This window comes from Piliocolobus tephrosceles, chromosome 8 (genome assembly GCF_002776525.5).
Source record: "Piliocolobus tephrosceles isolate RC106 chromosome 8, ASM277652v3, whole genome shotgun sequence".
Classification (NCBI taxonomy): domain Eukaryota; kingdom Metazoa; phylum Chordata; class Mammalia; order Primates; family Cercopithecidae; genus Piliocolobus; species Piliocolobus tephrosceles.
This window is the reverse complement of record NC_045441.1, coordinates 8225291-8249733: the sequence shown is the minus strand read 5'-3', so window position 1 is coordinate 8249733 and position 24443 is coordinate 8225291. Positions and strand designations below refer to the sequence as shown.

Here is a 24443-nt window from a genome sequence, read left to right as displayed (position 1 = left end):
GCTTCCCAAAGCACTGGGATTACAGGAGTGAGCCACCATGCCCAGCCAGATTGATTTTTGATTTACGGTGGGTGTTTGGGGGTGGAACCGTGGTGTCAGGAGCATCTGTACTCATATTCTCTCACGATGGTGTCCTTGTTTATATTCATCATTCTGTTGAGTTTTGCTTTCTGTGCTTTCAGGCTCTATCCGGCACCTTAAGGTTTAGAATTGTTCAGTCTTTTGAGTCAAACCTTTTTTTTTTTTGTTTTTTTGAGACAGAGTCTTGCTCTGTCACCCAAGCTGGAGTGCAATGGTGTGATTTCAGCTCACTGCAACCTCCGCCTCCCGGGTTCAAGCCATTCTCTTGCCTTAACCTCCCAGGTAGCTGGGGGCTACAGGCATGTACCGCCACATCCAGCATTTTTAGTAGAGGCGGGGTTTCACCATGCTGGCCAGGCTGGTCTCGAACTCCTGACCTCAAGTGATCTGCCGCCTCGGCCTCCCAAAGTGCTGAGATTACAGACGTGAGCCACTGCACCGGGCCAAACCTTTTGTCATCGTGTGGTAGTAGCTGTATGTCGGATGGTACTTTTTGGCTGGTTTTTTTTTTTGGTATATTCCCCCGCCAGCTCTCTGTTTCTGTCTGGTGTGTCTTTTCTTTTTTCCCCATATCTCCATGGAGCCTATCTCGGCAGTGTTGAGATGATGGTCAGAGGGAGGTGGCTTTGAGCGGGAGAGGCTCGGCAGGCTGTGGAGGCAGGTGGGACCCAGTGATTCTAGCTTGGGGGCCTGGGGTGGTAAGTGTGGCTGGAGGAGCACAGCAGAATGCTATCAGGCAGATGGCTCTGGGCCTGCCCCAGGGTGCCCAGCTGGGACCTGTTTCTCTGAAGTAAGCTACTCCCATAGTGCGTGTTCACAGCTTTTCTGCCCTGTCCCCTGCAGCCACCTGGAAGGGAAAAATGGCAGCTACCAGCTTCCCTGAGGCCTGAGCCAGCTGCCGAGGTTTGGGATTAGCTGTAGGTAACAGGAGTGATTCTAGCCTCGCTTTTGTAATTCCAGTACCAAGGGAGGAACACCTACCTGGCGAAGATTGACGGCTTCCGAGCCTATTACAAGCATTGGTTGACAGTGATGCCCGCAGAGGAAACCCCGCACCCCTGGCAGAAGTTCCGGACCAAGCCCCAGGAGGACCACGACACCGGCAAGGAGGCCGATGTGGACGGATGTACCCTTGGGGGCAGGTGATGGGAGCACAGCTGAACCCGGCCTCAGTGCTCAGCCCTCAGTGCTCTGTGGGAGCCCCAGGACAAGTGAGCTGGTGTCACCTCCTGCCTGGGGGAAGAGCCAGGCCCTAAGGAACAGCCGCAGTGTGTCACGGGTGTTGGTGTGAGGACACACACTAGGCCCAAGGTGCCTGCACTCCTGGCAGGTCCAAGGGCAACTCCAGCCACTTTTGCATGTCACCTTGGGTCTTCCAGCTCCAGTACTTTTGCGTGTCACCTCGCACACCACAAGGGAGCTGGGGCATCTGGTCCCTGGGGCTTGGTGCCGCCCCGCCGGGTTCCACAGGCCGATGCTCTGAAAGAATAGACGTGGGGCCGGAGTGGTTTAAAGATTTTATTTTTACAAATCACAGCTGATGGACAGCGAAGCCTTCCCCATAGAGACCGTGCTCCAACTCGGGCCTGGGGCACTGCTCGCTGCTCCCAGGAAGGGGGTGGCGCCACAGGCAGGAACCTGCGAAGTCCAGAGTCCAGGGTGGAGAGCGCCAGCCTCAGCCAGAGCAGCCACGGCAGCCACAGTGTGTGCACTCGATGATGCGGCCCTGCAATGGAGGAGGACATTGAGATGATGCCACTGTGCCACACTTGTCCCTGCACGGTCACATACGTGGCAACCCTCTGCCACCATGCCATATAGGGACACACCTCAGAAACCCTTCCGTGACAGCTCTGGACAGGGAAAATTTGGCTCCCTCATGATGGTGGAAACAGCTGCTATTGACACCGAGGTTACATCTGTATGTGTAGTTATAATACGTTATGCAAACCCAACACACATTTGCCAATCAAGAAAATCGGTGTGAATGAGTCTCGTTATTCCCCTAAGTGAGCATGACAGACCCTGCAATAAGCAGAAGTGGCTCCGCTACTGTTTGGGGACTTCAGGGTGGCCTCTGGGTTGGGACACTGGTGGGGGAAGAGGGCAGGAGGCTATGCACTTGAGTTACACCCTTCTGGCCCAGAGCCCCCAGAAAGAAGGGTCTTGTCCACCAGGCCTGGTGCGGCCTAATGCTTGGCCGGCCAGAAAGCCCTAGAACAGTGGCTTGTGTTTATTTTACTTTTTCAGTTCTTTTTTTGGAGGAGCAAGACCTTAGTTTAAGTAAACAGGATCCTCTGATGAAACCCAGGTAAGTCTACAGCAGGCTGTTTTGCCCACTGGGTTGAAACAGCACCCCAGTCCACCAGCCCCCTGACCTGGATCCCTTGTGGAATCTGGGCACTCAGGGGAGGGGGGGCTTCTGCCACTCTGCTACCCCTCCCTGCCTCCGTCAGAAAACCAACACCCTAGTCTTTCCTTGGGGAGGTGGCCCTTGCTCCCTCCCAGTGCTCAGTACAGAAGTCCTCAGATCCAGCCGCAGCTCTCCATTGTCAGTCTCACTGCAGCATGAAGGGACCGTGTGAAGAGGCACCTGTGTGGAGCTGGGGACAAGGCCAGGCTGGCAGATGGGCGGTGGGGCCTGACCTTCTAGCTGGGCCAACAACTGTGTGCCGAGGCCACAGCTGCCTTTCAGAGGGGCTTGGGGCTGGATGGAGCTCAGCTCCTGTCCCTCAGCACCACTCCTGAGGTGCCTGGCCTAGGAGTGGTACTTGGAACAGAAAGTTCTGAAAGAAGAAACAGTGGGCTGGGTGCAGTGGCTCACGCCTGTAATCCCAGCACTTTGGGAGGCTGAGGCAGGCAGATCACCTGAGGTTGGGTGTTCAAGATCAGCCTGACCAACATGGAGAAACCCCATCTCTACTAAAAATACAAAATTAGCCGGGCGTGGTGGTGGGCGTCTGTAATCCTAGCTACTCTGGAGGCTGAGGCAGGAGAATCATATAAACCCAGGAGGCAGAAGTTGCAGTGAGCCAAGGTGGCGCCGCTGCACTCCAGCCTGGGCGACTCCGTCTCGGGGGGCAGGGGGAAAGACAGCGATGGTGATGTTAGAGTATCACTGTGAGGACTGAGGGAAAGAGACAGGAACTCAGTGGCCACCCTTCCCTGATGTCACCCTGCCACCACCTCAGGATTAGGGCTCTTCACCACTATTTCCTAAGTGAGGAAAGGGGTTCAGTAATTTGCCCAAAGGTGGAGTTGAGATTGGCCCCAGACCTAACAAACACACTCACAGCCACGCGCTGCCTCACACGGATTCCTGAACAGAGAGACCCACTCCCGCGAGGGAGAGCCAGCAGGATATCCAGGGATAAAATGACATTCCAGCCCAACCAAATAACGTAAGATCCCTTGGAGTCGACTAGAGCTTTTGAGCTGAAAATAACATCAAGCTTGAGCATCAGACATTACCACTTCCAGCTTGCTTTTGGGCACACGGCAGATGCAGTTCGTCCCGAAGTTGGTGTCCCTTGTCTGAATGCACCGCAGGCAGCACAAGTTCTCATACCCTTGCTTTTTCCATTTTGCAATCAGGTTTTTGTCTGCATAGCCTTCTTTAATACAGTATTCATAGAGTTCTGTCAAAAAGATGGGGAAAGAGCATCAGTCCATGGTCTAAAAACCTTCCCCACCCTTGATCAAAAAGAGCATTCAGGCTGGGTGCAGTGGCTCATGCCTGTAATCCAAGCACTTTGGGAGGCCGAGGCGGGCGGATCACCTGAGGTCAGGAGTTCGGGACCAACCTGGCCAACATGGTGAAACCCCGCCTCTACTAAAAATACAAAAATTAGCTGGGTGTGATGGCAGGTGCTTGTAATCCCAGCTACTCAGGAGACTGAGGCAGGAGAATCACTTGAACCCGGGAGGCAGAGGTTGTACTGACCTGAGGTCATGCCACTGGACTCCAGCCTGGGTGACAGAGTGAAACCCCATCTCAAAAAGAGAGAGAAAAAAAAAAAAAAAAAACCATTCAGTATTGCAGTGGGACAGTCCTTGGAGGAGGAACAAAAAAAAGTATTTAGGCCAGGCAAGGTGGCGTAATCCCAGCACTTTTGGAAGCCAACACCAGAGGATCACTTGAGTTAAACCAGCCTGGGCAACACAGTGAGGGCCCATCTACAAAAAATTTAAAAATTAGCTGGGTATGGTGGTGCACACCTGTAGTCCCAGCTACTCGGGAGGTTGAGGTGAGAGGATCCCTTGAAGCCCAGAAAGTTGAGGCTGCAGTGAGCCATGACTGTACCACTACACTCCAGTCTGGGGAACACAGCAAGAGACCCTGTTTCAGTAACAAAAAAAAAAAAAAAAAAAAAAAGTCAAGAGCGGTGGCTCATGCCTGTAATTTCAGCACTTTGGGAGGCCGAGTCGGGTGGATCAACTGAGGTCAGGAGTTCAACACCAGGCTGACCAATATGGTGAAACCCCATCTTTACTAAAAATACAAAAATTGGCCGGGTGTGGTGGCGGGTGCCTGTAATCCCAGCTACTTGGACAGAGACAGGAGAATCGCTTGAACCCAGGAGGTAGAGCTTGCAGTGAGCCAAGATCTTGCCACTGCACTCCAGACTGGGCGACAGAGTGAGACTCTATCTCAAAAACAAAACACACACACCTCAAGCCAACATTGACTCCCCCTTAATTTTAGTGGTAAGAAAAACCATGACTTGCAGAGGTTGTGAGAATGATCGTGGTTAGCTCAGTAACTCCAAAGGTGACTCGAGTTTGAAAGGCCAAGAGAGACTGACTAATTACCTCTGCTGATGGCTTTCCGCTTGTAAAAGAGGTCAAAGATGTAGCGGGTTTTCTGGTGGTGAATCCTGAAGATGGGCCACAGAGATTCCACTTTCCTTTTTCCCTCATGCGGTTCTGTTTCAGCTGGGGAGAAACAAAGTGTGTGTTTGAGGGAACACGGTCGGTCTGCACAGGATTTTCTTTTTGTAAATAACTAGTGATAATGAATAAATAACACTTTATACCCACTAGGATGGCTACATCAAAACTATGGCACAATAACAAGTGTTGGCAAGGATGTGGAGAAACTGGAAGTCTCCTACGTTCCTGGTTGGAATATAAAATGGTGGAGCCACTGCAGAAAAGAGTTAGGTGGCTCCTCAACAAGTTAAACAGGGCTGGCCGGACTCAGTGGCTCACACCTGTAATCCCAGCACTTTGGGAGGCTGAGACAGGCAGATCACTTGAGGTCAGGAGTCTGAGACCAGCCCGGTCAACATGGTGAAACCCCATATCTACTAAAAATACAAAAGACTTAGCAGGGCATGATGGCGCGTGCCTGTAATCCCATCTACTTCGGAGGCTGAGGTGGGAGAATCGTTTGAACTCAGAGGCAGAGGATGCAGAGAGCTAACATCATGCCACTGCACTCCAGCCTAGGCAACAAAGCGAGACTCCTGTCTCAAAGACTCCTGTCTCAAAAAAAAAAAAAAAAAAAAAGGGAATGAAGTAAGTACTGATATATTCTACAACACAGATGAACCCTGAAACATAAAACTGAGTGTGGCAATGGTCGTACAACTTTGTGAATATACTAAAAACCCCTTAATTGGATAATTTAACAGGATGACTTTCACAGTATATAATTAGTATCTCAATAAAGCTGTTATTTAAAAAAAGAATAAGCCATTGGGCATTTTGGGAGGCCAAGGTCGTCAGATCACGAGGTCAGGAGATCGAGATCAGCCTGACGAACATGGTGAAACCACATCACTACTAAAAATTTAAAAATTAGCCAGGCGTGGTAGTGCACGCTTGTAATCCCAGCTTCTCAGGAGGCTGAGGCAGAAGAATTGCCTGAATTCGGGAGGTGGAGGTTGCAGTGAGCCGAGATCACACCACTGCACTCCAGCCTGGGCAACAGTGTGAGATTCCATCTCAAAAAAAAAAAAAAGTAAGCTAAGTAATTTAAACAATTATTTTAAATTAAAAATGTCTATTTTTGGATCCTTTTGTAATTCATGAGTGATGATTGGGTGTTCACATCCATGTGTGAGACGTGCCACTCTCAAACCTTGTCACACTGTTGGCACACTGCCCGCGTGACAAGAAAAAAAGTTTTTAATTACAGAATTAGAAAACATAGATTTTTAAAAAGATCATTCAATGATAACGTCTGTTAAAAGGCTGGTCCCAGCTGGGCACGGTGGCTCACGCCTGTAATCCCAGCACTTTGGGAGATCAAGGTGGATGGATCACTTGAGGTCGGGAGTTCAAGAACAGCCTGGTCAACATGGTGAAACACTGTCTCTACTAAAAATACAAAAAGTATCTAGGCATGGTGGCACATGCCTATAATACCAGTTACTCGGGAGGCTGAGGCACGAGAAGTGCTTGAACCCGGGAAGCAGAGGTTGCAGTGAGCTGAGATTGTGCCACTGCACTCCAGCCTGGAAGATAGATGACCCTGTCTCAAAAAAAAGAAAAAAAAAAAAAAAAAAAAGCCAAAAAACCAACCTTGGTCCCTATGCTTTCAGATCTATTTGTACAGCATAATAATTTCTCAAGATAATTCTAGGCCCACAGATGGGCATCCTAATCATCTTGAAGGCACCTCTAATTTCATCTCCCAGCCAAAGTCCTTTAGGGCTGAGGAAAAGCCAAATAAACTAGACCAGTTGACAGGTTCTCAGTGAAGTGGCCGCAGGAGAAGCTGATCCTTCAACACATGCAGGATCACGTGGCACTCATACTCGCCACAAGGCAGTTCTCTCTTGGCAGTCAGAAGTTCATCTTTGTCTATGACCTCCTCAGTTTTTAGGGAAGAACAGACGGGCGAGGAGTGGTCAAGAAGACTATGCCTCCCTGTCTCTAGCTTTTAAGCCATTCTATTACCTAGGTATTACAGTTCAGCTCAACAAACAGAATGCTGTGATCCAAGCAGAAAAGCAGGTAGTAAAGATTCAGCAGGTGCACATGTAAGACGTGACTTGTTCCTCCTTGGCCTCTGCCACAATTGTGAGGCCTCTCCAGTCACGTGGAACGGTAAGTCCATTAAATCTCGTTCTTTTGTAAATTGCTCAGTCTCAGGTATGTCTATCAGTAGCATGAAAACAGACTAACACACCCCTATCTCTACGAAAAATGAGCCAAGCACAGGCTGGGCGTGGTGGCTCACTCCTGTAATCCTAGCACTTTGGGAGGCTGAGGCGGGTAGATCACGAGGTCAGGAGATCGAGACCATCCTAATACGGGGAAACCCCATCTCTACTAAAAATACAAAAAATTAGCTGGGCGTGGTGGTGGGCACCTGTAGTCCCAGCTAATTGGGAGGGTGAGGCAGGAGAAAGGCATGAACCCAGGAGGCGGAGCTTGCAATGAGCCGAGATCGTGCCATTGCACTCCAGCCTGGGCAACAGAGCAAGACTCCGTCTCCAAAAAAAAAAGAAAAAAAAGAAAAATTAGCCAAGTGTGGCAGTGGATGCCTGTAGTCCCAGCTGCTTGGAAGGCTGAGGTGGGTGAGATCACCTGAGCCTGGGAGGTGGAGGCTTCAGTGAGCTGTGATTGAACCACTGCACTCCAGCCTGGGCAACAAGGTGAAACCGTCTCAAAACAAAAACAAAAAGAAGAAAAACAGAACAAAGAATACTTCTTTCTGGAGGTAAAGAATATCTAAACACAAAGTAGGGTTCCTCCTCCCCTCAAAAGTCACCCTTTAGAAAATGAAGTTAATTTACTTTCAAGGACTCGAAAAATCTCTTCTATTCCAGCATGCTCCCATTTCCTTTATTTTGATAAACAGCTGTTTGGGGAAGAAATCTCTCAGCCCAGAATGACCATGATTACTGCAACAGGCCCATCCAAATCTAAATCGCAAAGCAAGTTCTGAGTATTTAATAGAAGGTATCTGGTACCAACAGTTTTTTTAAAAAGGGGCAAAGTAATTTAACACTGATTTAATTTAGTAATTACTGCTGGACGTACGACCTCATAATAACCATGATTAGGTGAGTTACAAGCAAGCATTTCAAGTTACTTTAAAAAGTAACTTCAGCCGGGTGTAGTGGCTCATACCTGTAATCCCATCACTTTGGTAGGCCAAGGTGGGTGGATCACTTGAGGCCAGGAATTGGAGACCAGCCTAGCCAACATGGAGAAACCCCATCTCTACTAAAAATACAAAAATTAGCCGGGCGTGGTGGCGCGTGCCTGTAATCCAAACTACTCGAGAGGCTGAGGCAGGAAAATTGCTTGAACACGGGAGGCAGAGGTTGCAGTGAGCCGAGATCACACCACTGCACTGCAGCCTGGAAGACAGAGCAAGACTCCATCTCGAAAAAAAAAAAGTACACTGGTTAAGTAGCCACACTGTGATCATTTAAGGCCAACAGATGCTTGTGGCTTCAGATAAAATTTCCAAAGACAGCATAGGAGAGGGGTTCACAAAGCAGGTTCACATCCCATTTACACGGAAGTGACAGAAAACAGATGCTGCAAAGATTAATCAATGAGACTGAAAACGAATAGCACTTCCAAGTAAATATATTTTGTATGATTTTAAATATACATCTAACCAAAATAGTAAATAACTATAGGTAGACTATTTGATCTATATTTCATAACTTTTTATATTCAAATTTGAAAAAAAAAAAGCTTTTTGAGGACCTTTTCATTAATATTATCTTATTTTCGGGCACTTACTGTATTTCCATGAGTTCATAAGCAAACACAACAGGTCAGTGTTAGTAGACCACCCTTTTTTTTTTTTTTTTTTTGAGACGGAGTCTCGCTCTGTCGCCCAGGCTGGAGTGCAGTGGCGCGATCTCGGCTCACTGCAAGCTCCGCCTCCCGGGTTCCCGCCATTCTCCTGCCTCAGCCTCCCAAGTAGCTGGGACTACAGGCGTCCGCCACCTCGCCCGGCTAGTTTTTTGTATTTTTTTAGTAGAGACAGGGTTTCACCATGTTAGCCAGGATGGTCTCGATCTCCTGACCTTGTGATCCGCCGGTCTCGGCCTCCCAAAGTGCTGGGATTACAGGCGTGAGCCACCGCGCCCGGCCTACCACCCTCTTTTTATATTTGCACTTATGCCTGTGCCCTGGAAGCATCTAAGCCTTTGACCCTTGAACTCAGCCCACCCAGACGGGAACTCCCCTACTCACCTTCTCTCATCTTCTGATCTAATTCATCCAGCGTTGGCTCAATCAACTCCCAGCCATCTGGGGGTGCTTTCCGGCTTCTTTTGACTTTAGGCATTTTCCTTCCACACGATAATTTGCAAAGATCTGGGGGGAAAAATGAATTGGTTTCTTTTTTTTTTTTTTTTTTTTTTGAGACGGAGTCTGGCTCTGTCGCCCAGGCTGGAGTGCAGTGGCCGGATCTCAACTCACTGCAAGCTCCGCCTCCCAGGTTTACACCATTCTCCCGCCTCAGCCTCCCGAGTAGCTAGGACTACAGGCGCCCGCCACCTCGCCCGGCTAGTTTTTTGTATTTTTTAGTAGAGACGGGGTTTCACCATGTTAGCCAGGATGGTCTCGATCTCCTGACCTCGTGATCCACCCGTCTCGGCCTCCCAAAGTGCTGGGATTACACGCTTGAGCCACCGCGCCCGGCCAAATGAATTGGTTTCTGAGTCTCAAATCCCCAAAGGCCTTTGTCAGTCATTATTTTAGTACAGGCTGACTTCCTTGAGTCATCACAAGGTCACAGCTATGGGACAGGGCTCAGCACCCAGACTGTGTTCAAATCCTGGCTCTGCTACTTTCCCGCTGTGATCTTCAGAAAGGTACTTAACTTTCCTAAGTCTCTGTTTCCTCATCTGTAAAATGAGGATAATGGAAGCTACCTTATGTGGTCATTGCAAAGACTTCATTATAATTGTATCTATCATGCCTGGTGTATAATGTGTGCCTAGGAGACATTTGCTGTTGTCATTAGCTAACTTCAACTACAAGCTTAACCCTATACTGGATGTTGGGAGCACAGAACAAACAGTTAAGGCACAGCCTCTGCCCCTCAGAAGGTGACATTTTAGCAAAAAGACAGGAGAAAAAGCAATTACAGTAGAGCATAAGGAGGGCTGTGACTCGGGGAGCCATGGGGGTGAGCATTTAAAAAGGCAAAGATGGAAGGCCAGGTGCGGTGGCTCATGCCTGTAATTCTGGTCTTGGCCAGCACCTTGGGAGGCTGAGGTGGGAGGATCGCTTGAGCCCAGGAATTTGAGACCAGCCTGAGCAATGAGGTGAAACCCTGTCTCTACAAAAAAAAAAAAATCACAAATTAACTGAGCATGGCGGTCTGAGCTACACGGAAGGCTGAGGCAAGAGGATCACCTGAGCCCAGGAGGTTGAAAGGCTGCAGTGAGCCATGTCACACTACTGCACTCCAGCCTAAGTGACAGAGTGAGACCATGTCTCAATAACAAACAAAACAAAACATAAAAAGGGAAAGATGGTTGTAAAATCAAAGTACTTTCAGATGTGCTTCTCAAGAGTATAGATAGCAGAAAGATCTCTGGTCTCTGCAGTTGCAGGCTTGGATTCCTGTCCAGCTCTAAATACTCTGTGACTTTGAGGTCACTTTCCCTCTCTGGTCCTCGGTTTCATCTGTAAAATGAGAGCAGTGGATTAGCTGATTGCCAAGGTCTCTTTCACACCAAACAACATATTCCATTAAGACACGTCAGGTAGTTCCCATATAAGAGGCCAATCCAAATCTAAATAGCAAAGCGTTTCTCAAACCACACAGCATTTCCTTGCTGCCAGAGAGAATTCAGGTTAAGTATTTACCTTTCAGCATAACAGATTCATCTCTCTCAAATTCATTCCGTCACTCCCTTCTGTAAGGTATCTAAGAACCCGCCCCCGCCAGCCTCCTCTCATGAACTCTCTAAAACAACCATATAGATGAGGAATCAAACTCTAAAAGGTAGACTCAGGGTCACACAGTTGGGAATTTGCAAAGCCTGACTCTGGAGGGCCCCTGACTCACAAATCAGTGGTCTTCGCACTAGTCTCCCCTACGCTGAAACTAGATATAGGTGAATTCCGGTCTTGGCCCCAGGGCGCATAGCCTGTGACAAGAGAATGATCGCTTTTCTATGACCCAGGGAAATTCGAGGGCCCTGATCCAGCCTGGGAGTCAGAAGAGGCCTCCCCGAGGTGGAAATGGTAGGCGGTAACCAGATCGAGGAGGAAAGAGGAGGGTAATCAGATCGAGAAGAAAGATGTGCCGGGAGGTGTAAGAGAGATAGCGGCGCCCGGGGAAGGAGGGGAGGAGGAGCGAAGGAAGATATTAGTGCGGGATTGTGGGGAAAACTCATAAAAAGGACAGCACCTGAACCTGGCTTAGAAAAACAATCAGTATTTAGACAGAAGACGTTCCTACCAGAGAAAACGGCGTGAGAATCCTAGAAGAAAAACCCCAAACCTACCGCCCCTCAGAAGAATAAACGGGGGCGTCGCCTCCTCTAGGGACTCTCTCCGACCTCAAGGTCCAAAGCCTGAACACATCCCAGTGGCTGGCTGAGAGTCCAGCCACTCAGATCGCCCCCCAGGACGGTGCAGACCACGGGTCTCCCGCCTCGGCCGTTGCCAAGGTAATCGAGAACAGAAAGAAAACACCTACCCAACCTCCGGGACCTTGGGTATCTGCTTCTCGACTGACGGCTTCCGCTCCTCAGGCGAGCTCGGAGGCATGAGGTCCTCGCGGAGCCCCGCCCACCCCGCGCGGAGATTGCGTCATCGTAGGTGTCCTCAGCAATGCCTGTATAGAATTCCAGAGTCGCTGTTGCCTTTTGCCCTCACTTCCGGTGAATGGCCGGCAGGGCCACGCGTCTCCTTGGACGGAGAGACTGGGGGCGTTGTTGCCTGGCAGCGCGCGGGCAAGCCTGGACTTAGGCGGCGCGCAGGACACTCCGACTCCGTGCGGAGCCCTCCCTGAGGTCCGGGTCCTTGCGGCCACTGCGGCCACTGAGGTGGTGGCGGCGGCGGCGGGGACTGGGCCGGGCGGAAGAAGTCGAGCCCAAGACATTTCCGGTTCCGGTGTCAGTTCGAGGCGCCGCCGCCGCCGCAGCCGCCGGAGCCGCGATGCCTAAAGGAGGTGAGGGACGGGCGCGCGTGGCCCGCAGGCCTAGAGGGGCGGCGCGGGTCCGGCTCCCGCTGTCCCCTCAGCCCGTGGGCGTCTCTAAGAGCAGCGCAGAGGGAGGCTGTCCGCACTGGCTGAGAGCCAGGCCTGGGCCTCGACGCCCAATTGTCCCGATGGGGAAACTGAGGACTGGTGTCCAAGAGCCACTCCGTCAGTGGTCTGAGGAGTTTCGGAAGCTCTGGGTCCTGGCCAGCGTAGAAACCCGGATCTAGGATGCGCTTCTCCGGGCCTAGGGGTTCTGGAATTTATCCCACTTTTAGGCTGGCTGGGAACTGAGTCACCGCGTCCCGCGCTTGTGCCGGGCCCGCCTGCCTCTCGCGTAAAACGTGGGCCTTTTCTGGCTTCGGTTCAGCCAGGCCTGCGTAGGAAGACTTAAGGCGATGCCCATGAGCCTTGCAGACCTGGTTTCGACTCCCCTGTTCGGTAACGGCTCCGTGTGTTCCTTTGAGCCAGTCGCTCCACCTCCTGTGTCTCCGTTTTCTCTTTTGCCAATGGGAATAACGATTGTACCGACCTCGTAGTACTGTTGGGAGGCTTCAACTAGGTAATCCATGTGGAGTGGGCAGTACAGTGCCAGGCAGTCGTTAAAAGTGCCTAGTGAAGCAATAACTATTCCTATTTTTAAGGGTTTGCCAGCTTTTGGCCTTCTAAGAAGGTCCATGACTGCTCAGTCCGTTGTAACCCGTCCTCTATCCTGTTTCCCCCTTTAGAATCTATATTCCCCAATTTGAATCCCAGCTATGTCACTGTCTAATTCTGTGGCCGTGAACAAGTTAGCCTCCCCCTCATCTGAAACACTGGGCTAATCCTTAGCTTGGTGAGTCGGGGCTGGGGTGGTAAAATGCTAGCGCTCACAGAGTGCCTGGCTACCTCCTGGCACAAAACAAATATATTTGTATTGGTAGCTCATGTGTTATGTTGGTTAATGCACTCAACCCACAGAAACATCTGCCTGGAGCATTTTCAAACCTAAATCGCTTCCTGACTCCAGAGATAAATGGGCATTACAGAGCTAAATGTGTTTAAACCTAGCTCTCTACTGATTTATTCTGTGGCTGGAAAAGTCTCTCTGCTATTGTTCCCCAGTCCCTTCATCTGTAAAAGGAGGTTGCTGAATGAGCCATCCTCCTTCCAAAGTTTTCCTTAATGGATACTTTGGGCAAAGGTTGGAGGTTACAATTAGAAAACCTTAAATATGAATTCATAGCTAAATGGTCTTTGGGCTTGTGAAAAGCTTTTTTGGGTAGACAAGGTGTACGTTTTCTTGGGTTAATCCGAAAACCGCAAAAATCCATGAAGGTGTTAAAAGTATCAAACTCCCCAAGAGCAAAGGACCAACTCTTGTTTGCATTATGTTAACTGCAAAGTGTTTTTTTAATTTCGGGTTGTTAATGTTGCCTGGTGTATTAAGAGAGCAAGAAAGGGTGTTGGTTTTTTTCTTGGCATACTTGCTCTCTCACAATAGGACTTTAGTAAGCATATACTTAGACACCCCTGGGAATCTAGGTAGTCATTAAAAATGGGTGGTGTGGTCTGTAGCAGCCCAATTATGGCTCTGCAGCTGCTGTAAGGAATCAGGAGACCAGTATCTCTGCTACCGCCTCTGGAGTGCAGAGCAACTCTGGCTGATTACAGAGTCTCTGCTCAGAGACAGACTCGGGAAATCAGGTGGGCCTCAGCTTCCAGGAGAGGTCGTGTGTGGAAGTTAAGGCCACAGCCACCCCTGCATACTCGGGGACCAGCAGAGGGGGATGCCACCCTGCTTTAAAACTGGCTGATGGCTTTAGCAAGGGTCAGCCTGGTGTCCTGGGTGAAGAGGGTCAGACTATAAAACTGACACTTGAATTGCTAGGCACATTTTTAACTTTTAAGACTGTGTAGTCAGGTTTGTTTTCAGCTGTACTTTGCCAATCATTTCTTAGTCTAAGCACAAAATTTTTTTTTGCTGGTTTGTTTTTTTTTTTTTTTTTTTTTTTTGCCTTAAGTATTCTCTTTTTGCCAAACTACTAAGATGAACACGAGGTATTTTATTGTATTTCTGATATCTGCAGTAAATTGCTTATGTGCTCAGTGGTGGTTTTTATTGTTGTTGTCTTTCCACCAAATACTAGATTAGAGGGAAAAGTAACCATTAGCTATTTTTTAAAAATGTTTTTGAGATGGAGTCTTGCTCTGTGGCCCAGACTGGAGTGCAGTGGCGCAGTCTCAGCTACTGCAACCTCTGCCTCCCGGGTACAAGTGATTCTCCTGTCTCAGCCTCCCAAGTGGCTGGGATTACAAGCATGTGCCACCATGCCCAGCTAATTTTTGTATTTTTAGTAGTGAGGGGGTTTCACCATGTTGACCAGGCTGGTCTTGAACTCCTGACCTCAAGTGATCTGCCTGCCTTAGCCTCCCAAAGTGCTAGGATTACAGGCGTGAGCTGCCGTGCCCGGCTATTAGCGAACATTTTTGTAGTGCTTATTCAGTAGCAGGCGCTATTCCAGCAGCTTTCTGTATATTGATAAATTCATCTATCTTTGTGACAACCTTGTGAGGTAGGGACACAGATGAGGAAATGGAGACTGAGAGGTTAAATACCTGCCCAAAGTCATCAAGCCAGTAAGCGTAGAACCTGGGAGTCAGACTCTAAACTTCATGGTGTTCAGCACTCTGCTTTGGTCTAAGTCTCCTGGTCTATGAAATGGGACCAGCTATCACTCCTGTACCATAGGTTTGTTCTGAGGATCAAATGTGCCCCTGGCTGGCCGGGTGCAGTGGCTCATGCTTGTAATCCCAGCACTTTGGGAGGCTGAGGTGGGCGGATCACAAAGTCAAGAGATCGAGACCATCCTGGCCAGCCAACAAGGTTAAACCCCGTCTCTACTAAAAATACAAAAATTAGCTGGGCATAGTGGCCCACGCCTGTAGTCCCAGCTACCTGGGAGGCTTAGGCAGGAGAATCGCTTGAACCAGGGAGGCGGAGGTTGCAGTGAGCCGAGATTGTGCCACTGCACTCCAGCCTGGGCGACAGAGCGAGACTCCATCTCAGAAAAAATAAGAATAAAAAAAGGCGCCCCTGGCTGTGACTAAACATTGCGTAAAAAGCCCTTATAGTGACGGCAGGGGTGTAAGTGGTACATGTTTCTGTGGTTGCATCTGAGTCCACTATGCTTAGATTGTAAGGGACCAGGGGATGTAGCCAGTCACTGCAGTGCACCGTCTGCCATGTCTTCCCCTCCGGTCTTCTGTGTGGGAGCCATCATTTAGAACACAGTTTGGTGATGCATCAGATGGTCACAAGTTTCTTCCTGTGTGCCTCTGAACACAGGGTGGAGGAGGTGTCGGTTTGGGTGGTGCTGGGTGATGGGTAGGTGAGGCCTCTGTGGCCTCTGATGAGAGCACTCCAAGCAGGACACAGCCCTTGGGAGGTCAGAACAGTCGAGGCAGCTGCCTCCCCCCTCACCTTCTAAACTGCGGGTTCCTGCAGGGAGAAAGGGAGGCCACAAAGGCCGGGCGAGGCAGTATACGAGCCCTGAGGAGATCGACGCGCAGCTGCAGGCTGAGAAGCAGAAGGCCAGGGTGAGTACGTGCCTGTCCAGGCCACGCCAGTGGCCCAGGGTGGTGCTCTGCTAATTTGGTTCACAGAGAGGCCAGGCAAGGACTACCCATTCGCAGGGACAAGCCAGCACGTGGCGGTCGGGAGGGCAGTGAGCCCCAGGTGTGAGTCTCAGAACAACCAGTGACAGTCAGGGCATGGGCATCCTCTGCCTGGATGGGTTAGAAAGAACTGTGGCCGCTCTGCAGCAGCTGCCTTAGTGGGGCCCCGTTCTTGGTCTTGTGCACCTACTTTCTGGAGGCTCTCCCTCCTGCAGGCCCTGGCCATTCACAGCTCAAGCTCCCAGCACCCCTGCTTGTCTGCTGCAGCCACACAGGACAATTTGCCACACTGCACATGACATGTGCCCTGACTTCCCACACCCCCATCGGCAGTGTGCTCTCCATCCCTGGAGACATTGTTTAGCCTCTCCTCCTCTGTGACTTGTGCCTCCCCTCCAGCTGATGTAGTAGTTTCCTCTTCTCTGCTCCCATAGTACATTATCCAGGCCACTGTTAGGAAATAGAATACGTTCACATCGTCAGCATCTGCATCTTTACCACATCATTAGATTGATGCCTGGATCAAGGGCCTAAGGGAGCAGTCAGGGCCAGATGGGTACACAGCCGTGACGTGCCCCAGGAGCCTCAAGAAAGGAAAGGCCACATCCAGCTGTGGGGTCTGGGAGGGGTCCTTGGGGGAGCCGGCAGCTGAGCAGGACGTGGAGAATATGTGGGCAAGTGCCAAGAGATGAAAGACATGAGGTTTCTGTAAGGGACATTTTTGGTGGGAAGGCGAGAAAGGTGGAGGGAAGCAGCCTTCTGAGGTGGTGTTCTGGGAAGCTGGTGCAGGAGGTCACCTGTCTGGGTGAGTTGGGGGGGATGGCTTGCCATGGAGTGAAGCGGAGAGCGGAGAGGACTTGCCTGGGAATGCCAGCATGATTTGGCAGCTGCATGCGGCAGGTGGGAGCTGAGCAGGACGGTGGTTTTCAGCCTGGTGGCTGAGTCCTTCTGACTCCAGGAAACAAACTTCTCACCCTGGCTGCTGAGGTGGCTGGGTTAGGAAGGGGAGCAGGGCCTTCTGTGGCTGTGTGAGGGGCTTGCCGGACTATGGGAACGGCCTCTAAGCTGTGGTGCTGAGTGCGTACGCTGCCTGTGTCTGGCCCCGGTCCCATTCCCTGGGGGCCAGGGTCACAGTAGGACCCTTGTCATCCTTGGTTGCATCCTTCCAGAGGCTTGATTTCTCAAGGTCCACAGTCTGGGGGGTGATGGGGTCACAGTCTTGGGGATTTGTTTTGCATTTTTGATTCTGCAGGTTGTCCATTTCTGAAACAGGAAGAAGAGGAGCAAAAAGAAGGTGGAGATGGGGCTGCAGGTGACCCCAAAAAGGAGAAGAAATCTCTAGACTCAGATGAGAGTGAGGATGAAGAAGATGACTACCAGGTACTGAGTCTTTTGAGGACCTGGGGCCTGGACTCATTCATTCAACAAACAAACATTGAGTGACCGTTTAGTACCAGTCCCAAAGGTAGCTGCAGACAACGTCCTTGCTCTTGAGGGTTTACACTCTATGGGAGATACAGACAATAAAGAAGTAAACAGAGAGTGTCATTTCAAGTAGTGAGAAGTGTTACTAACAGACTGTGATTGAGGGGACCTGGAAAAGCATTGTGGTGGTGAAGCAACTTATACACTGAGATCTCAAAAACAGGGTGCAGCCAGCTGTGTAAAAATTGGCATGCAGAGCAACTGAGAAACTAGATTAGCAAGCGCAAAGGTCCTGTGGTGGGAATAAGCTTGGCATGTTCAAGGACCAGACAGGGGCCAGTGTAGCTGTGACTTAGTGGGTAAGGAGTGGGGTGGTCCAGATGCAGGAGGAGAGATTGGCAAGGGCACCTCCTGTGTAGCTGTTGAAGGGGTTGGGGTTTCTTTTCTTTCTTTTTTTTTTTTTTTTGAGACGGAGTGTCGCTCTGTTACCCAGGCTGGAGTGCAGTGGTGCAATCTCGGCTCACTGCAACTTCCACTTCCTGGGTTCAAGTGATTCTCCTGCCTCAGCCTCCCGAGTAGCTGGGACTATAGGTGCGCACCACCACGCCCGGCTAATTTTTTGTATTTTTAGTAGAGACGGGGTTTCACTGTGTTAGCCAGGATAGTCTTGATCTCCTGACCTCATGATTTGCCTGCCTCAGCCTCCCAGCATGCTGGGATTATAAGCGTGAGCCACCCCTCCGGCCCCTTTTTCTCTTTTTTTTTTTTGAGACAGGGTCTCATTCTGTCACGCGGGCTGGAGTGCACGGCTCACTGCAGCCTCAGCCTCCCAAGTAGCTGGGACCAAAAGCACACGCCACCACACTCAGCTAATTTTTAAATTTTTTGTGGAGATGGGGATCTCACTATATTGCCCAGGCTGGCACCATATTCAGCTAATTTTTAAATTTTTTGTAGAGATGGGGATCTCACTATATTGCTCAGGCTGGTCTCCAACTCCTGGGTGCAACTAATCCTTCCACTTTAACCTCCTGAGGTGTTGAGATTACAGTATGAGCCACCATACCTGGCATGGGGCTTCTTTATGGTGGGTAGTGGCAGCTGGGGAAGGCCTTGAAGGGTGAGAGAGACATGACCAGATATGCGTTTGTTTGCTTTTTTTTTTTTTTTTTTTTAGACGGAGTCTCTCTGTCGCCCAGGCTGGAGTGCAGTGGCGCGATCTCAGCTCACTGCAAGCTCCGCCTCCCGGTTCACGCCATTCTCCTGCCTCAGCCTTCCAAGTAGCTGCGACTACAGGTGCACGCCGCCACACCCGGTTAATTTTTTTGTGTTTTTAGTAGAGACGGGGTTTCACCATGTTAGCCAGAATGTCTCGATCTCCTGACCTCGTGATCCGCCCGCCTCAGCCTCCCAAAGTGCTGGGATTACAGGTGTGAGCCACCGCGCCCGGCCTCCAGATATGCTTTTAAAAGATTATTTTGGCTTCTCCATGCAGAGTGAATGATAGGATGTTGAGAGTAAGAGCAGTGTTTAGATCAGAAGTCCTGGGCCCGGCATGGTGGCTCACGCCTGCAATTCCAGCACTTTGGGAAGCCAAGGCGGGTGGATCACCTGAGGTCGGGAGTTCGAGACCAGCCTAACCAACATGGAGAAACCCTGTCTCTACTAAAAATACAGAATTAGGCGGGGGTGGTGGCTTATGCCTATAATCACAGCTACTCAGGAGGCTGAGGGAGGAGAATCCCTTGAACCCGGGAGACCGAGGTTGCTGTGAGCCGAGATTGTGCCATTGCACTCCAGCCTGGGCAACAAGAGCGAAACTCCGTCTCAAAAGAAAAAAAAAGAAATTGTGGCTTGCCCTAGGGTGGTGACAATGGCAGTGGAGAAGAGTGGACAGATGTAAGCCATATTTGGGGGTTGCTGAAGGAACGAGGAATCAAGGATATGCTTAGGATTGCAGGGAGGGTCCGGTTGGGTAAAGGATGAATCTCAAGTTCTGTCTTGGACATGTTAAGTTTACAGTGTCAGGCATCTGAGTGGAGGTGTAAGTGTGCAGCTGGACTGGAAGTGTGTGGAGGGAGCTCTGTGGAGTCAAAGCTGTCTCCCTGCCCCCTTAAGGAGAATTGACAGGACCTGAAACTTTGACCAAACCTGCTGCATTGAGAACACACTCCTTTCTTCTGGAACTTCCCCAGGGGAGGTGGAAGGGTGCAGGTTCCAGATTCTTGGGCCAGTACCCCAAACCTGTAGAGTCTGTGATCCAGTGGCTCATTCTTGAGTTACATGTCCATCAGCTAAGGTGGGCAGGAATTGGAATTGGTCCTGACAGCACACACTTGGCCCACCCTGCCCTGGGGATTCCAGGCCAGGGCTTCTTGCAAGAAGAATCAGGCATGGGATTCCATGGAAAACTGCTTTTGGAAGCTGAGCTTGAAGTGGGGGAGTGGCACTGTGTGAGTGCTTGCAGGGTGGGGTAGGGCGCACTTCTTATCTACCACCTACTTCCTGGTTGACTTAGGCAAGTTATTAGACCCTGAGCAAGCCGTTCTGTGGGCTCTTCCCAGGCTGGTGAAGATGCTCCAGAGAGCTGTCCCCACCATGAGACTTGGGCTGAGCACTGTGTGGGCTAGGGGTGGAGCATGAGTTTGTCCTCATCCAGATGGGCTGTTTAGAGATGGTGGGGGTGGCCCTCAGGGGCTCCATAGGACCTGAGAACTCCAACAACCAGCTTCTTGCCCTGTTTTAGCAAAAGCGCAAAGGCGTCGAAGGGCTCATTGACATCGAGAACCCCAACCGGGTGGCACAGACAACCAAAAAGGTCACACAGCTGGATCTGGACGGGCCAAAGGAGCTTTCGAGGAGAGAACGGTAACATCACTGGCTGGGCCTTGTGACCCGGGGAATACAGGCTAGCAGTTGGCCTGTGGGATGCTAAGGTCCCCAGTTGGCTGGGAGCTGTGGCTGTTTATTTCTGTCTCATTCCCCAGCGGCCCTCCAGTAGCCTTTAAAAAGCCACACAGAATTTGTTTTCACCAATTGATACGTGGTATCAGGGGAAATAGGACAACAGACTCAGACCTGAGCATTGCGCTTGAGGTAATGGTGCAGGATACAGAGGGTTGCCCTCCATTCCCCTCTTCCAGAGCACCACACCCTGGGGAGACTTCCCTTACCCCACTCATCTGACCATTCCTGACCTGCATCCATCTGTAGTGTCATGGCCCTGAGGACTGGAAGGGGGCTGTGAGCCTGTGCCGGCCAGAAAGGCAGTCCAACCCAGTGCAGCTCAGCCAGCTGTCCCAGGCCTCTCCAAGTCCTGTGTGAAAATGAAGCTGCAAATATCTTCCTCAAGAGTTGTATGAGGATCAAGATCATATACTGAAGCACCTGGCACAGGATCAGTCCTTGACTGGTGCACTGACGTTTGGCAGCCGCCAGGTGACCTCAAGGGCCTTACAAGAGGTTGAAGCCTGTTGGTTTCTCTCCTGACTGGGCATTTAGGATAATGGCTGAGGGGTGTGTCTGTGAAAGCCTCATGGGGAAAGCCATGAGCTTGGGTGTGATTGCAGCTGCTAAGGACCCTTCTGTCCCCCTTCAGTAGCTTTCTCTTGGCATTGACTTCAAAAACCCAGCAACCTGGGCATTCTGCCACTGTGGTATTCTGCCATTGGCAGCTGTGCAGCCTTCGATAAGGCTGTGCCCTTTCTGGGCATCAGTGTCCTCACCAGTAAAAAGGATCCTATTGCTCCCTCCCTCTGCCCTTTGCGGTTGCAGAGACGCCCTGCCTGGCACTTTGCTTTCACTGAAGGGCCCTGCAGAGCCTTTGGGCCGCCTCGGTCATCATTCCTGAGGCTCAGCTTAGAGGCTTCTGAGTGTGTCACGTCCCTCCTGGGCTAGGATCTGCAGGTCGCCAGGTATTATCTTCTCATCTCTGTAGTGAGGCGTCTGCTCCTTCCATCCCCTCTAAGTCCCTCTCCCTCCCCTCTGGCTACCTCCCATGCCTGATTTCTCATTACTCCCCAGCTCTGTGTACCCTGAAGACCTCTGGGAGGCCGAGTCTCTCCCCCAGCCTCCTGCCAGGCAGGGCCCTCCCCCACTCCAACACTTGGCTCTTCCAGGAACCTAGTGCCAGTAGGCCCTCCGATCTCACCCCGAAGGGCATCCACTCCGGTTCACAATCTCAAGTTTGGGAAGATCCTCAAAAGGAAGCGCATGACCCTCACCACTGACTCCACTTAGGGGGTTCATTCCTGACACCTTTGTCCCATGGGAGCCCAGCGATTATTCCCATCCCCCTACTGATGGGGGCTGTGTCTTTGGGGGGCAGCACCGTGCACATCTGAGCTGCTGTAAGAATGGGTCGTGTGGTGTTGACCTGAGACTGGGTGTGTCTGTTTCCCATTGTGGTCCTCATCCTATGCCCTGTGGCTGCTGCTTCCACTTCACTCCTTTTTTTGTTTGTATTTTTTAGAGATAGGATTTCACTGTGTCACCCAGGCTGGCGTGCAGTGGCACAATCATAGCTCACCACAGCCTTGAACTCCTGGGCTCAAGCAATCCGCCTGCCTTAGCCTCCCAAGTAGCTGGGACAACAGATGTGTGCCACCACATCTGGCTAATTTTTAAATTTTCTTTTTTGTACGACAGAGTCTTGCTATATTGCCCAGGCAGGTCTCAAACTTATAGCCTCAAGTGATCCTATTGTCTTTGCCTCCCAGAGTGCTGGGATTACAGGCCTGAGCCAGTGCGCCTGGCCCTTCATTCCTTGCAGGATATGGTCCCCACTGCTTTCATCCTCCTGGTCATCTTCCCTGGAACACTCCTGGCCTGGTCCCCCTTCTCTCCATGGCCACCAGAGCCTGATCATGAAGCCCTCAGGCATCCTCCCCTCCCCGCTGTAGGTGGACGTTGTCCCCTCTCCCGCTGCGGCTTTCTGGAAATCATAGATGTTCTCTCCCTGGGCCTCTTCTTCCTGCTGACTTTCTTGGTGAACGTCCACCAAGCAGGGGGTTCATGGAGCCAGGGACTCACAGCCAGAGCACCCCTTCCACCTTGGCCCTAGGCTGAATCCTTGGCCTTTATTCTGACTCCCATCCAGTTTGGCAAACAGTGGTGGGAAAGATGTCCCCGTGACACTATTTTATCCACACAGAGAAGAGATTGAGAAGCAGAAGGCAAAAGAGCGTTACATGAAAATGCACTTGGCTGGGAAGACAGAGCAAGCCAAGGCCGACCTGGCCCGACTGGCCATCATCCGGAAACAGCGGGAGGAGGCTGCCCGGAAGAAGGAAGAGGAAAGGAAAGGTAAGGGCTGGGCTGCGCATGCAGGGACAGCCCCCAACTCTGATCCTGGGCCAGCCACAAAGCCCTGAACTCGTGTCCCTGTCCGCGAGGTGATGATGCAGTGAGGAGTGACTGCTGCCTAGGAGATCATTCAGGAGAGGCCCACACTCCCTATGCCTGCCACTTGCCGGGGGACCGGGAGGGTCCAGCGACATCATGGAGTCAGTTGTGGGTTGAAGTCCCAGCAGAGCACTGTCCACAATAGGTGGAGTTACTACTCCTAACAGCAGGAGGTCACAGGAAACCACGCCCCCAGTACAGACCTTGCCTGAGACTCACAGGTCCCACCAAGGTCTCTGGTGCCTTAGGAACCTGGGAGAGCTGCCTGGGGCCACCGCTGTCCATCTCCAGGGCTTGGGAGGGTAAGCTGGATACACAGCGGCTTGACGTCCGGCCCAGGCATCCCTTTTCCTGTGCTCTCCCTCCAGGCAGGCCAGAGGTGGTGGAGGTTCCTCTAGGCCAGGGTGGCTATGGGAGTTAGTCGTTTATAGGAGCATTTGACTTGCAGCCTTCCATCTCCCGGGGGTCTGTGAGAGCCCCTACATGTCCATCTGTCCTGCCTGGAAGCGGGCCCAGAAAGGGGAAACTAGTTGCTCAGGGATGTTGTCACTTGCACCAGAAATCCAGTGATCCCAACTTCCCATTCAACCCTGCTTCACAAACCCCAAGCAGGAAAGGACTTCACATGTAACTGTTGGAACGTTTAATTTAGACTTCAGAACCCATGGTGGGAGGTTAGAATTACAGGGTTCTGCTGGGAGGTGGAGTGAGAAGTTTCCATTTGCCCACAAGAGTGTGTGTTGGTGGGGCTTTGTGGAGGGGACAGCTTTCTATAAGGTGGTCTGGCCATTGAAACGTGTCGGTAATGTCAGGGGGTCCCGGGCTGGTAGCTGCAGCAGAAATCCTCTCCCATGCCTCGGCTCTCCTCGGGTCCCTTCTTTGTTGCACAGGATGTTTTCTGCAGCCTTTTAGACCTAAGGTTCTAGGGTTCTGGCGCGTGTGTTGGGAGGGGTGGGGGTTGATTTGTTTTAACCCCTGCCCTTCTCCTCCCACCCTCAGCAAAAGATGATGCCACATTGTCAGGAAAACGAATGCAGTCGCTCTCCCTGAATAAGTAACCGCGACGTGTGGGAGGAGATGCCGGGGACCTGGGCCGCGCTGCCAGGACCTCTGCTGTGTCTTGCCCACCCTGTGCCCTGGCGCCGCTGCAACAGCCCCTCACGGCCAGGAACCCCCCACGGCCTGGGGCCTTCTCTTCATCTTGGCACAGAAATTGTTTGGGGGATGTGGGGGGGGGGGCTGGGGGAGGGGCAGCTGCTATCTTTGAGACAGAAAGATGCAGGACAGCATTTCATATGTAACCATTTGAATGTTTTCGCTGTTTTTAGAATTCAGAGCCCTTGCTGGGGGGTGCCTGGGAGATGGGGTAAGAGCTTTCATTTGTCTGGTAGATAGCACGTAAGGGGATGGTTGTCCCAGGAGGCAGCTGCCGACAGGTTTGCTATACCCAGCCCCGGACTGTGTTGCCTGGGTGCTCATTCAGAGAGGGGCTGTCATCCGGGAGCCTGTGCCCCTGGGTCCTCGAGGGTCATGGCTTGTCCCTGGTCAGTCCTGTCTGGTCGAGGCCTCGCCCGTCTGCCCTTCCCTACCCGGTTCCTACCCACCTGGCCAGGGCCAGGCCCATTTTTACCTACCCATTGATCATTTCAAGAAACCTCTGTTTACTGTGTGGCACCCAGGCAAAACATGCTCCACAAATTCAACTTGTATATTTGGCAGATTAAACTTGACATTATCGTAA

General features: G+C 51.3%; 3 protein-coding genes and 1 non-coding gene across 5 annotated transcripts in view; 3 read left to right on the top strand and 1 right to left on the bottom strand.

Annotated features, from left to right (window-relative positions):
- LOC111526390 (pentatricopeptide repeat-containing protein 1, mitochondrial) overlaps positions 1-2069 on the top strand; it is a 17546-nt gene extending 15477 nt beyond the window's left edge. The window contains exon 8 of the mRNA XM_026447620.1: positions 1042-2069. Within this exon, the coding sequence (XP_026303405.1) occupies positions 1042-1227 (186 nt within the window). The 3' untranslated portion in view covers positions 1228-2069. The remainder of the gene's footprint in view (positions 1-1041) is intronic.
- Positions 1584-11892, bottom strand: BUD31 (BUD31 homolog). 2 transcript variants are annotated; one of them, XM_023192037.3, is made up of 6 exons: positions 11523-11892; positions 10562-10695; positions 9253-9375; positions 4894-5016; positions 3553-3719; positions 1584-1807 (listed from the first exon to the last, which is right to left on the bottom strand). In XM_023192037.3, exons 3-6 carry the CDS (start codon positions 9344-9346, stop codon positions 1757-1759), a joined length of 435 nt encoding a protein of 144 aa, XP_023047805.1. In that variant the 5' UTR covers positions 9347-9375; positions 10562-10695; positions 11523-11892; the 3' UTR covers positions 1584-1756. The 2 variants fall into 2 exon arrangements, with proteins under 2 accessions (XP_023047805.1, XP_023047804.1); XM_023192036.3 differs by having other exon boundaries at positions 11717-11892.
- On the top strand, positions 6099-6200 carry LOC111526397. Its single transcript, XR_002726353.1, has one exon. It is a non-coding gene; the product is annotated as a small nucleolar RNA U13 (small nucleolar RNA).
- On the top strand, positions 11891-24443 carry PDAP1 (PDGFA associated protein 1). Its single transcript, XM_023192035.2, has 6 exons — positions 11891-12190; positions 15705-15796; positions 17147-17254; positions 20046-20167; positions 22452-22603; positions 23702-24443. Exons 1-6 carry the CDS (start codon positions 12178-12180, stop codon positions 23758-23760), a joined length of 546 nt encoding a protein of 181 aa, XP_023047803.1. The 5' UTR covers positions 11891-12177; the 3' UTR covers positions 23761-24443.